The sequence below is a fragment of the Falco punctatus genome, assembly GCF_963210335.1.
Source record: "Falco punctatus genome assembly, chromosome: 11".
In the NCBI taxonomy this organism is placed as follows: domain Eukaryota; kingdom Metazoa; phylum Chordata; class Aves; order Falconiformes; family Falconidae; genus Falco; species Falco punctatus.
In genome coordinates this window covers 31,919,399-31,933,905 of record NC_137591.1, presented here as the reverse complement: position 1 = coordinate 31,933,905, position 14,507 = coordinate 31,919,399, and the positions used below count along the sequence as shown (strand labels likewise).

General features: G+C 39.3%; 1 protein-coding gene and 1 long non-coding RNA gene across 2 annotated transcripts in view; one reads left to right on the top strand and one right to left on the bottom strand.

The window, feature by feature from the left end:
* Positions 1 to 2,837: 2,837 nt before the first annotated feature.
* Positions 2,838 to 14,507, bottom strand: part of HMCN1 (hemicentin 1) — a 224,581-nt gene continuing 212,911 nt past the window's right edge. The window contains exons 101-107 of the mRNA XM_080406436.1: positions 14,392 to 14,505; positions 13,896 to 14,021; positions 12,969 to 13,097; positions 8,908 to 9,258; positions 6,064 to 6,183; positions 5,298 to 5,424; positions 2,838 to 4,250 (exon numbers count right to left, since the gene is read on the bottom strand). Coding sequence (XP_080262562.1) covers positions 3,884 to 4,250; positions 5,298 to 5,424; positions 6,064 to 6,183; positions 8,908 to 9,258; positions 12,969 to 13,097; positions 13,896 to 14,021; positions 14,392 to 14,505 — 1,334 coding nt within the window. The 3' untranslated portion in view covers positions 2,838 to 3,883. The remainder of the gene's footprint in view (positions 4,251 to 5,297; positions 5,425 to 6,063; positions 6,184 to 8,907; positions 9,259 to 12,968; positions 13,098 to 13,895; positions 14,022 to 14,391; positions 14,506 to 14,507) is intronic.
* On the top strand, positions 6,119 to 10,101 carry LOC308071289. Its single transcript, XR_013931071.1, has 2 exons — positions 6,119 to 6,244; positions 9,769 to 10,101. It is a non-coding gene; the product is annotated as an uncharacterized lncRNA (long non-coding RNA).

The window sequence follows — 14,507 nt, the reverse complement described above, 5'->3', positions numbered from 1 at the left end:
CTCTCACTGGGACCTCCTTTGTTTTTTAAGCAGTTATTTGTTGTGGTGGTGTGGGGTTTTTTAATGAGAACTGAGGATTCTCACAGACTGCTTAGCATGCAATTAAGTAGACATTTGTGGAGGGACCTTCATGCTTTCTGGGAAAGAGATCGTATCTGTCCGAAACACATATTCATACTAGACACTATGAAGAAAATTAACTCTTAACCCAGCCAAAACCAGCACACTGTTTAACAGGGCTCCTGGTTCTTTGCATGGTGCCTTTCATCACACCCTACAGATCTTTGGCTCTGTTTCCATAGTGGCTTCACTGTCAGGTCTGTGGGTCTGGGCTATATAATGCTGGCAGTAAAGGCACAGTTACAGGGCTGTGTCTATTCCTCAAGCTGAATGATAAGCAGCCTTCTAACTAGGAAGTCACCGATTTCCAACATTCTTCGTTGTGTTCTTTAATTAAAATATATCACAACGATTGAGATAAGGCCAGCAGAGAGTCAGCAGGTCCCATTCAGCACTGATGCAAACATAAACGGGCTTCCTCTAGAAAAGCCAGGATTGCTTCCTGGACCAGCCCTGGTTATCCCAGCCAGTGAGAGTGGGATAAAAAAACCTGATGATATATCTGGCTTGGAAGTAGGACACCAGTCAGCTTCTAAAATCCCACCCAACAAGCTCACCCTCCCACTGCCAAAATCCTTACAAAAACATGTATCCTCAGCCTCTCTGTTGGAGGGGCAGTGTCTGTTGATACGGGGAACAGCTGTTCAGTTGTGGTCTGGACTATACCTGCAGGTGAAATTACTCAGAATTAGCTATTTGCATGCTGTCCACCACAATTTTCAGCTGCATTTCCTTTTGTATAGACAGTCTTTTATTCGTATAGGTTGGTTTGTGACAGGAGGACATCTGTGAAATGTCTTGTGATAAATGATGTTGAGATCGTATCATCCTTTCATAGGATTGCAGTGAACCTTTGATCTTGTAAGTATTTCTGCAGACTACTGGAGAGGATTGGGCAACGTGACTGCAGGCTCAGCCCTACAGCCCTTAGCTACTGAAAATTGCATCCAAGGTTTTGGTAGCTTTACCTGAAGTAGTAATACATACAGTAGAGTATTTGTTGTATTTACAAAATTTACAATTTGGATCTGTGAAATAAGGATTTTTGATCTTTAACAAATACACAATTTTATGTGGCCATGTACATACGTACTAACCTGCCTCTTACCTCTCAAGTTACAAATAACAAATGACAGCCTTTTCAGCCTGTTAGCAAGAGGGGCAGATAGATTTGCAGCAGGTGTTATTTGCTCAGAGATTTAATTTAATGTGTTTGCAATTCTTTTTCTTAAAGCAGAATAGATTGTAACTTCGTAATACAGAACTAGATGTTCAAGGAAGAGAAGGGCATGGCACAAGTTCTCCTTTATTCGTAACATCCCTGTAACCAGTCAATGAGTGAAAATCATGAAGTTCACAACCCAAATCTCCCTGGTCCCTCAATCCTGTGGCATCATCTCAGTGTAACCAACAGCTTCCATATGGACAAGCAGCTCCTTGCTCTTAAGCTACAGCAGGGCACCTGAAAAGCACAGGATGAAACAAAGCTGTGTCTGAGTGACTTCTATCTGGTAAGTTCCTAACCCTAAAAAGAAGTAATAATTTGTCTTAAAGCCTGTGAACTCTCATATTGGTTGGGATTGTTTTGTTTTTCTCACAAAATATACCATAATAGAAATTTTCTTTCTGTCTCACAGTGGAGTTAAAATTCCCTTAAGGACATAATTTTCAGTATGATTCTCATGCTTAAAAGACATTGAGGTACTGCCAGTACTTACTATAGCTTACTTTCACAACAAAGACACAAAAGCAATTAATTTTCTTTTTCTTTCTAAATGGCTTTTATGTTTGAAGTCAGGCTGCCAAGAAACAAACCTCATTTGTTTGAAGGCTGTCACTTGTATAAAGAGCAAAATTATTTTGTCACCCTTGTTTTGCAGGATTATCTATCTCACTTGTTGCAATGGAAACCGAACAAAAAGCAATGCTAGGGGAAGACTGGTGGGGCTTTTACTGTGGATTGTTAATAATACTCAAGCATAATGTCAAAAGTCCATTGCAGAGCAATTCAGCCCCATCACTAAAAATGCACTTTAATGCTGCTGATAATCTTTTACTACCCATGAGTGACAGGTAGAGGGTAGATAGCTGAACCCAGGTGTGTCTTAGTGAAATGAGTTATTCTTGGTCCATTCCTTGCAACCCAGACACCTGAGTCTGCAGCTCAGCCTCAGTGTGCAGCTGGAGAGGCTCTGGTGTTGCCTCTGTGTCTCTTGGACCAAAAATAGCAAAACTTTCACAGTGAACATTGCCGATTTCCAGCGGGCTCCAATCTTAATGTCCTTCACAGATTTTTCTTCTTTTTTTTTTTTTTTAATATAAATTGGAACTATAGTGACTTATTTCATGTTTGGCAATGAGTTGATTGTATTTATGAATAAACACTGCCTTAATTTTTTGTTGTATATAAACTCTTAGCAAAATCCATCTTCTCTGAGAAAATGAGATATCTCTTAGTCTAATAGGCTCTGGATAAAATAAGAGATCTTACAGTAAGTGCATCAGTTTCCTGACCATTTTTTTTTTGTTTATTTATTTTTAGAGCTTAAGGATGTGGAGAAGCCAGTAGCACAAAAAACAGGAGACGTGGTTGCATTGGTGCAAGTTGCTCCCTGGTTTGCTGGACACACTACCTTCTGCATCCTCCACTGGCACTAAAGGCAAGTGCTTTATGAATAGGAAAGAATTTTTTTTCGAAGATAAAACTCACAGCAATCTCAGAGGCAATGGGAACCTTTATTTTGATTATTTTCAATGTATTGACATTGTCCTTTTATGCAAACTTAACTGTAAAACACTCTTGAGATACTGCATAGAAAATACACATAGGAAAAACACATATATACACTTTCATAAAAATAGAATACATCTTTGCAAAATTACTTGTGTACAGTGTATTGACATTACTGAACCAAAATTACATCGTCTTTGGAGAAAAACATTCCATTTGTAAAAACCCCAAAACATTTTAACTGAGTTGGGAGTACTGAAATGAATATGGTTTTGAGCTAAATAAATGGCTATACCAGAATGTCAGAGTAAAAAAAAAAAAATAATTATAAAATACCTGCTGTATAAAGTAGAAGTAGCCATGTTGTTTTTTCTTTCAAAAAACTAGTGACATGTCTAAACTTGCATGGAAATCAAAAAATGTATCAGTTATGAATTCTGCTGTAGATTCTTCAGCTGAAAACAAACGTTAATGTCACTTGTTTCAGCATTTGCAACCATTAGGTACAGTGGTATTTGGTTTTTTTGAGCACACGACATAGTACATTACAGCCCTAATTCTATCAGATATTTGACAAGAAAAGATCTAATAGGTATAAAATTGTGAAACACTTAGCAAGCTTTAAAATATGCAGACCACTTGAATATTTTTTTTCTTTTGGTTAGGCTTTTCTTTAGCTGCTTTCAACAGAGGCTGCTCCTTGCTTACTGCTTTGACCACATACTTTAGCTCATACTTTGGTTTTTCTGCTGGTTTTCCGAACAAACTGTTGAAAATGACTACTCCAGTGTAATAAATAAAACAAGTGGTAACAGGTCCTCAAAGCCATGGATTTCCCTCTTGAATTGGAATAACGGGACAGGAGGGCAGCCTCGGGGAAGAAGGGGAAAACAAAAGAGCATAGCACCACTTTCAAGTTACATGGTTCACAACTGTTTGGCAGGCAGTAGAGTCAGTCTGGAAGTGGTAATGCCCACCGGCATTTACAAATGTGGTTAAAATACTGTGATTACTGTCAGGTAGTTGGAATGTTTAATAGGGATAGGCTGACACAGCTATATAAACAATGAAAGTTGTCCGATACTCGATATTTCCATCGACGCTGTAGGATAAGGCTCTGACTCCCATGCGGTAAGTCTTTGGCTCTCGCAGTGGTCGGGTAGTGAACACGACTCCTTTCAAGTTCTCATCTCTCAGGGCAAATGGGATTGCTGGCTCCTCATCTGCCATTAAGAAGGTTGTCCTTGGGTGCATGACTTGATCATGAGTATAAGCAACCAGGCGGATTAAATCCTGACCAGCAGCTATGCCGAAGGGGAGGGAAAGGAGTTTGTACTCCAAGGCGTAGGTACTCAGATCACACTCCAAGTCATTGGCTGGGCAGTTTTTGAGGCAGAACCTAAGAACAAGCAGAGCACCTTAGCCCAGGGTGAAGGCACAGTATCATAAATAGTGCAGTAGGTCTTGAAGAGAATTTCTTCCCCTGTTTACCCTGTCACAGTATGCAGATTAAAACTTCACTAGAATATGCTCATGCATGTTTTATCCCTTGTTCCTTTGAAGTTGGAGCCCAGTTTAATGCCCCATTCTCCCTCAAAAGGTTCATCTCAGAAAGCGCCCAGAGGCAATATAAAGATATCAGATACAATAGTTGTTGCAGCCAATGGTTTACGGTTTAGTGACCTTGCTCTTAAATATTATGGTTGGAAAAGTTGGTTTAAAATGTCCAGGCAGCTCCATTTGAGAGATCATAAAGAACTGGAATGAAGGGCAAAGTGAATCTCATTTTATTAATCAGAAATCAGAACAGGAGATATTTCCTAGCTCTGCTTGTCAGTGCTAACAGAGGTTAGCAGGTAGCATGACCCATTTCAACTTAAATGTCAGTCGAGTTTGACTGCAAAAGATGGTTTCTGATTAGGAAAGAAGCTTTTTTCCTTGAGTATATTGAGAGATTAAAATAATGTCTTTTCCAGAACAGGGGAATAAATAGAGCAACTTAAAAATATCAGAAGTTGCCATGAACTGTAGCGTTATTTTCATGACTAAAAGAAAGTACTAAATGTTTTGAAACTGATGGCAACTTAGCCCATTAGGGAAGTCGGAAACCTTAGATGCAAAGGCAGCCCTGTAAGTGACAAATGAATGACACTGAATCAGCAGAAAGAATCGCAGCATGCTGCCTACCAGGGTTCATATAGTAAAGGACCATTCTGGTGCTATTTCCTTTTGAAGTAATAGTAAAATACTGCTTCTGCTGCAGGGGAAGCATGGATGGAACACTGCTGCTTGAGAAACTGATGATCGTTTTGGCTATCAGTGCTTTACCTTTTGCTAGTACGAGCTTTACTGGTGTCAGTCAAACTTAAAAAGTTTCTTCTTTAGCAAATACAGGTTGAGGATCTGAGCTTGGGGTGGGCGACAAGAGGCTGAAAATAAAACGTACCCAGAAAGAGGCTCTCGCTGATAGTTTGGTGGACAAGGTGTGTCTATGCACTGGTAGCTTCCTCTCATGTTGAAACACATCTGATTTGATCCACAGCTAATGCTCTGTTCGAGGCACTCATCAATATCTGAACATAAAAAAACACATGCAAATGATGAGTTGCTGGAAGAAGAATTTAAGTATTAAAAACAAGCTGGGTAAAGGCTGAGCAGACTCCAGGGCATACCTCTACACACAGTGAGATCTTTCTGAATCCTATCTTGCTGTCTGAGATACTGGAGCTGCTGGTTCCAATAACGTGCATTTATTCTTGTCAGCACTTTATTACTGTGCAGGATGGCATACTGTCCACAAGTTCCCTACAGCCATGATCCAACATAAGCCATAGTTCTCTTATCAAAAGATGCCATTTTTTTAAAAAAAATATTTTTTTGTGGATCAGAACATCTGACTACCTTTTTTTGACAGAGGCAGGTTAAGGATTATATTGGGTTTGATGCCAGAGCTGCTTTTCTACTTGCCTGGAGTTAAAATGTGTAATGTCAGGTCACATGAGGAAACTTGAGAGAAGAAGTTGCAATAGTCTCATTTGCTGATGTTTTATGAAACATTAAAATGGGAAATACAAAAACTTCTGAAACTTGAAATTTTGAATGCAGAATCTTGTACAGCAAATTCAAAGAGGTGGCTTGCACATGTACGGAATATTGTTTTTATCTCATTTATTTACAAATGTATTTCTGAACACTCAAAGGCATCTCCATACCTTGACAGGTTTTGCCGTTGGGCATAAGGCGATAACCAGACGGACAGGTACACTGATAACTTCCCAGGGTGTTTCTGCATTCGTGCTGACAGGTATCTCTGGTTTCACATTCATCGATGTCTGTGGGAAGAACCATAAGCACCTCCGCATCAGGATTATTTGAACCTGGTACTGAACTTAGGTATTTTTTGTCCTATTTATGTACAAGCGTATAGACAGAGTTGGTGGATGTTTTCTGGATCTTGTTTTCTGATGGGGTTGAATGTCTAAGAATAGCAAGTCCTTTCACACCTTACCTGGGCCATTCCTTGAAACTTTTTAATGACTAAAGTCAGCTTTGAAGGGATCCTCACCTCTCCTGGCAGTGGTCACAAAACATATTCTAGCTGAAGAAACCAATCCTGACAGAGACTTCTGGGAAGAAAGGGGGATGTGCTCTCTGTATACATCGACAAGGTGATACAAACACGGTCTTGCACCAAACAGCAAGCTGAGCTGCCTGCTTAGAAGGTTTTAAGCAATATGCTTAGGAAACAGCCAGATTACTTATCTCACCAGAGGAAGCCTTGTCAGCGGGCAAGTTGTTCTTACAGTTACTCCCTTGTCAGGCAAAGCTGTTCCCTTTCCAGACTGGTCTTCCCCATGCCATGGGGATGAAATAAGCTCGGTATCTGGGAAGACTATCAATAAATGCTTTTAACTTTTTTTTTTTTTTTTTTAAATCTCTCTCTCAAATACAGAAGTAACAGACTACTTTATGTAAAATTTTCAGAGCAGGCTAGTGTGACTTGATCTGTGACACAGATCATATATAACTGTAATTTCTTTTGAAACACCTGCCTAATTCAGGACAGAAATAGAGACCCTACTCAAGTTAGGCTTGTGCAAGAGTTAAGACTTGCATGGTTAAAACAGTGGAAGGAAGGTCTTTGCTTCCCCTCTCTGTCTGATTTACATGGGCTGCACTAGGTAAAAATGTAAATGCAGAAGAGAAACAGACATGACTAGAAATTTATGGTATGTTGTTACCAAATTCTGATAATTGTCTATTGAAAGAACTTTCTTTTAAAAAAGCATCATTTGGGTATATTTTCCATATTATATAGTAATTTTTGAATTTCAGTCTTTGTTCCAATGAAACAGAAGTGCAAGAATATTAACTAATTCTAACTGGAAGCTGGGGTAAAGACGATCGATAGATTTTAGCTTAACCCTTTCATCAGTGGCAGCTATATTCCTAGGCCTTTCAACTAAACTGCTGTACCCATAAGCTGCATTATAAAGACATTTCAGTAGCTGTATACATGTAAATGCAAAGTTTGATGTCTGCCTATCTAAACTTCTTATTAACAGAAGTATATTCATATTTGTCAACATTAATATATTATATACTGCTATAGAATTCCAGCAGTAATTCTAGCTGCTAGAATCTAGCTGTAGGTCACTGTTCATCCTGGAAGGATATTGTGCCTCCTATGAAGTGTCACTGCATGTGACACTAACGCACCACAAACTGCTACGTTACATGCAGTGGGACAAGCGCTAGTAAGGCCTGGCGGTGCCCTTAGTCTTGAACCCAGCAGTATTATCACAAAATAACTTTTTTTTTTTTAAGATACTCAAAATGTGAGTAAAGTTGGCAAAATCTGGCTTAAGAGAAGCATCCTTCAAAAGATGAACTCGTGTTTTATATCCTCGTCTGTCCTGTGTGTGAAGCATCAGGTCCGGTGACCCCTGGCTCCCAGCACAGGGGTGGCCCCTTTCCAGCCCAGGTCTGTTGGGCTTCCCAGGGCAGGGAGCGGAGCTTGCTCTGGGGGGGCTGCACCCCAGCACCCCTTCTCCAGCTCTGGACCAGCAGTTACAGAGGGTCTAGATCCATAGACACTAGCTATTGCCACATGGGACAAACCTAACTTTTTTTTTTTTTTTTTGAGCAATAATTTCTAGGGGGGTTTCTTTGTTTGTTTAACTTCTTCACATTTAGTACAAATCAGTCCATGAACAGGACAGGCTGCTGTTCATTCTGACTTTCACAAGGAGCTGAGTTAAATTTTTAGTACTTGTGAAAATAGCAGTATTTCACTGGAAAACCTCACAGAGTAAGGAGGAGGTGAGCTAAATGCTTGATAGTTAGAGATGCCACATCCCTTTGTTTCCTGTTGATCTTACAGTGTATCCTGAGGCTTTGCACCTCTTAAAAAAAAGAAAAAGGGAGGGGAGGGGCGTCTGATCTTGCCAGTTACCATAACTACCCTGCTCTCCTCATCACAGCAAAAGAAATGGCAGTGCACAAACCCGTAATTGCTTACTTATAATCAATCTCTCCATGCTCAGTGAATGATATTACAACCTGCTATATATCATAACTACAGGTAATTTAAAAGCTTCTGCTTATATTGCCTGTATGGCAGTGACTACCATCCTGTAGCAGTGCTGGCATTGGCGTGCTCAAATCTAAAATCTTCATTCAAAACTTTTTTGAACCCGATTGTTACTACCATCAGTGGGAGTCTGACACAAGCAACATCCCCAGGACTAGACTGGGTCTACTGGTGTTTTCTGAAGTGTGAGAAAATTCATAAAAGGTAAGCTACCATAATCAGAAGAAAACCAGAGAGAAATAATTTTCAAACATTAAAACAAGTGGTTAGAAGGAGGTGGTTTGAAAACACTTTCGCTACAACGTGCTCAGAAGACAAGAACATGCAGAACACTCTAATATTTATCAGGATAATATGAAAAAAACCACAGCACCGCAAATCATCAGCCCCTGGTACATATGAAACAGTAACCTGAGAATAAGGACCAAAACAAGAGAATTGCATAGATATGACTGACATTTACCTACACATCTGCCATTTCTTGCCTCATAGCCTTCAGGACAAGTTTCTCTAATGTTCCTTCTAGTCCTGGAGAAAGGTATTCTGCTGTTTCTATACTCCGAGAAGGAGCTGTAGATATTTGAGGAGTGCCTGTAATATTGTTGCGGTTGATAGTTGTCTCTCACAGGGGAGAATTGAGCATAGTTATAGCTATTGTAATAGGCACCATAATTTGGCAATCTCTCCAATCCAGCGCAAGATTTCCCATCACCTAATAAATGTTGTCCAGGTGGACAGATACACTTGAAGCTGCCGGGGGTGTTGGTGCATTGAAATGCACAGGGTTTAGGCACTTGTTCACATTCATTAATGTCTGCTCATGTGACATGATCCAGAGCAACAAACCATGTGGAAAGGAGAAAAAACAAACAAACAACAACACATAACTATGTGTCTATATATACATGTATACTTATCTCAGTCTGCGGAACAAACTGAAGACATAGAAGTGAGATCTTGAAGGCAGTAAAATACGGAGAACACAATGCTGAGCAGGCAGGTTATCCTGTCCTGTACAGTAATACACCTCGATTCTTCCTGTAAAGCTATGTGTGACATAAAACTGTGCTCATGCAGGACCAGAACTCTGCTGCAGGTTTTGCCTCAGGTGTTACTGAAGGTAAGACGCGCCTGGAAAATGTGGATCTAAGTCTGTTCCCCTGTTTTTACAGAGGCAGGGCTTTGTGATAGCCTGAAAGCTGCCAGCTGTGGTGTCTACTGTTTACCAGAAAAGCTGCACTTTGGACCCACACTGTTCATCATTTCATCCTAAGCTGTTCACTACTACTTTAGCAATATTTTTTTTTTCTTAAATGCTCTACAGATGAGTGGGAGAAGCTGTCAGGCCCTTCTTTAAAGGAGGATACTTAACACGGAGCATTCTTGGCAAGTACAGCGTTAGAAATTCATTCAAACTGGCACAGAGGGCTGCTCAAAAAGCTCCAGTACGGTTATTGCACTATGCATCAGAGGAAAAATCAGGTCTCAATGATGTGTCACAAGGCTGCAGGGGAAGGAGGTCAGGTATGTTCTAACCTTTGATGTTGTTATTGGTCATTCCAGCTGTGAAAGGTTGGAGACTTAATGGTAAATATTAATTCACTTAGGTGCAATTAAAAAATAGAATTACTTCTGTTTTCCTAAGGAATGCTTTTTTTTTTAAAAAAAGTTCAGTTTCCCTTTGAATTGTAATCCAAAGTAATTTGACCAACCCTAGCACTAAATGTCCATCCTTAAATCAAAACAGAGTGGTGAGCACACAAAGTATGGTAAGGGGTTTAAGGATATAACATGATTGGTGTCACTCACTCAAAGTAAATATGAGTGCTCTTGGATACTGTAGGACCAGGCCTTCTCCCACAGTCTCTCTGGCAACACCAGAGAGAAATTTTCTAAAATTTTCATCAAGTTACTTCAGGTCTAGCTGAAAATTTGACACACATGGTATTCCTTTGAAAATTTACAGTCATTCTTTACTAGAAAAAGACAAAAATCTGCTAATAAAAAGGAATGTGCAACTCTGCAACGACCAGAAATAAACAAACGCATACAAACATACATAAACCATATCTATAATTTACATATATTATAAACCTTTTTATGCTAGAATTTCTGAACATAGTACTTTGAGCATAGTTTGTAACCCTCCAAGACACAAATGTTTGATAATGCTATTTAAAAATTAATACTGTTCAAAAACATAATAGAATACTAGACTGCATTTTTATTAAGTTTAACATTTTCTATATTTTGAAGTTTTAAAGTAATTTGGGAGTATTAATAATCAGATGTTTTAAGAGTTGGAAATCCAGGAGTAATTATGGCAAAGTATTACAGTATTTTCCAATTGTTATTTCACAAACATGTAACTGAAACTTTATATATTGATTGAAATATCATTAGTGTTGTCAAGTGGCACAAGCAAGAGAACTTTGTAATATGGCAACAACTAATATGAATTTTGAGTTTATTGATTTCAGGGTGTGTTTAAGATGAAAATTTTGTTACTCATATATATGTAAAAGAATACCAAAACTCATAATTTCCTTAGCACTCAAGTTAATTGCCAAGTTTTACATTCTTTACCTGCATCAAAATATTGCTTTTATATCACAGCCACCCCTGTGAGAAGTGTCACTGACTGACTGGTATGCCTATGTCTCCACTGGACAGTATGCCTTTGATTATGCACCATAAATGTAACAAATTCATGAGAACAGGTGAAAATGAGTTTGAAACTTTGATTTTAAATTTCATGTTACATGCAAAAATGCTTTATAACACCTTTTGATAATGGCCTTCCATCTATCATATGGCATGTTGAGATCCACCACAGTTCACAGAAATATTGTAATTCAGTTCGAGTGCACATATATCTATGGGTCTTGTGATGGCAAATGAGCATCTCAGCCCCATCCAACAGACATGGAATTATGGCACAAAGGATTTTACCCGGGGCAGAAGGTAGCACAGGTAAGAACAAAGATCAATTCTTCTGTTTCAGTCTGGGGTCCTGCTTACTTTTCAAGTTTCCCCTGTGCTCGCTGGAAACATTAACAATTACTAACACATAAACTAGTATCTTTGATGAATCTTTGTTTTAAATTTTTAAGTGGATTAAAAAAATATCAAAGGTGCGTAAAGGTAATACTTTAATTTAAGAGGGAGTTTTCAGTGGTCCTTGGTCAGAAGACAGCTTTAGGGCAGCTGCCAGTGTTTTGTGAAAATCTGTAGTCCTAAACTTTATCTAGCTTATTACTGACAGAAATTTAAATGGTTTCAATATACGTTAAGGAGTCTGGGATTGATTTTATTTCAGTAGAGAGCTGCTGGTGGAAGTAATGTCTTGGTGTACAGCCAGATGTTTCTAACTGGCATTTAATCTCTTGTGAACAAAAAAAACAACAAACCAAAACATTCCTGGCTTTTGGTAGTACAGAATCTTAGGTTGTTTAAAAAGAAAAAAATTCCTATTTTCCACAGCAGCTATTTATCACTTAGGAAAGCTAATCTTGAAGAGGTAATCACGGAGGAATGCTTCTCCGATATGATAGATGAGAGCAACTGAAACCAACTTTAGTGTCATATACTAACATTCATAAATCGTTATTATCAGGGTGGATCAACTATTATATTTTAAATACAGAAAGGGTGAAATACATAAATACAGAAAGGGTGAATCTAAGTGATCCTAGTGCCATTCTAAGGTCTATTAAATGCCAAGGGAAGTGTTTTATGCACTTACACTGACACCATACATTAAACTCTCTTGCTATCCATGTTAGGGCTACAAGAGCATCCTTCAAATGCTGCCCCTGTGTGCGTGGGAGAAAGTTCTGCACATTTTTACGCCAAAAGGTTCTGTGCAGATAGCACAGGGCAGTAACTATGTGGTCAGCATTCCACTGACTGACAGGAATCCTCCTTCCCTGCTGTGATCCACCCAAACCAGAAAGGGGAGTGTTGAGCGATAAGGCGTATCAGCTTCCTCCGCCCTACCCGTTCGGAGCACGCTTCGCAATTCTAGCGGGCAGGGAAGTGCACCCGTGGCTGTCACTTGCAGAGGTGAGTCTGGGTCTGGGTGTATCATGCCTCTTGCAACACACTTCCTCTGGGTGTTCTCCTTTAGCGGAACCCACATCACTCCCTGCTTGACTGCCTTCAGCTGTGCATCAGTGCAGTGCAGGGTCTAGCCAGCCACATTTCACTGCCCTAGCAGCTAACAAACCTGACCTGATTTTTATAAATGAAGCCTCATGCAGCGGCAGCTTGCCATGCACCAGCACTCCGAGATGCTCGTACATTTTGTTTTCAGAGTATGGTCGTATAACAATCTCCCTTTGGAATCATTTTGTTTTGGAGTGGGACACTTAGTTTTAGATGGGCAGTTTTGAACTTCAGAGCAAATTTATCTGTATAGCCTGGTCTTCAGATAGGATTGCATTGTTGGATGTGTTACAGCAGAAAGCCCAGCCAAAAGCAGCAGCAGAAAATATGTGATACTGATGTTTCTGGACAGCTTACCCACACAAGGTCTTCCAACTCCCTGGGACCGGTATCCTCTTGGACATACACAACGGTAACTTCCTCGTGTGTTTTCACAAATCTGGTTATAGCGACACTGGTGGGTTCCATCCCGACATTCATCAACATCTGCAAGCAACACGGCAAGGGGAAATAGTCAGATTTTTCTTGAAACTTCTTAATGTAGAAGGAATGCAGTTAAGCAGTGAGTGAATCTGGCCACATAGATAGGTTTGGCCTCTGAACGTACACTTTTCCCACCTGGTGCCATCATCAGGCATTACAGTATAACAGTTTGTGTTACGAATCACAATCTGCGTTTCACAATCTAAAAGCAGATTTTGAGCAGATACACAGATGCATTTTTCAACCATATTATATTTACACACTCTTTTCCTGTTAATTTTCAAAACTTTTCAATGAGGTTTCCAATGTGATCAGCTACTCTTCAAAGAGATATAATCCATTTTCATGTCACATCCCACTAGAAAAAAAGATTTGGCAGTATATGTAACATTGGTTCTGTTGAAAAGCATCCCTGATAAGCAGCAAGGACCTGTGATCACAATTCAGAGATCCCGAGATAAATTCATAAGCAAGCATTCACACGAGGCAAAACATTTTGGTCAATGAACAGTTTGTAGAATTCAAGGTGACAATGCAGAAAAGATGCTGAGGAAAACCTTACTGTTCTTTCTTCGGAGAAATGGAAAAATAGAAGTGGCAAGGGTACATCTATTATTTTAATACCAATTACAAAAAAAGTTAAATACATATGTTCCCATAAATGAACAGAAGTTGGTGCCTTAACATGCAGATCTTAGTAACTGGAGATGGACTATCTCCCAGATTATTATTTTTTGAAAAAAATTCATCGTTGCCCCTTCCTTTACCATCATTGTACAGTGCATTAACACTTCTACTCACCAATACAAGTTCCATTTTCTGCTTTGGTCATTCCATTGGGACACAGATCAATGCACTTATAGCCACCACGTGTGTTTTTGCAAAGTTGATCAGGCCTGCACACATTCTGCCTGCACTCATTTACATCTTATTTGGAGAAAAAAAGAAAAAAAAAAAGGCAAAAATGGAAATGAACTCATTTCCTTATGTGCAATTCCTAAAGCACAGAATAATCCAGCTGTAATTATACTGTGTACGTGCATCCGAATGCATTTCATGCATCTTTATCAGTCAGGCCAATTCCCACTTCCTCTGGCTTAAAAGCTGAATTTGTTTCTTTTCCTCTGGCTGAATTTGTTTGTACTGCTTTACAAACAAATTCAGAAATACATACTAAGTAGATCATCCACAGTAGTTTTTCATTCATAAAGGCTCCTGATTACAAATATAGCAACATCTTTATGTTGAACTATGTCCGTGGGAAAGAGGTCATAAATACTCAAAAATTTATTCATACCCATGCATTTTCTGCCCTTCAGCTGATATCCTGGATCACAACCACAGTGGAAACTTCCTATAGTATTGAAGCAATGCTGATGACAGGAGTTGGACTCTTGACACTCGTTAACATCT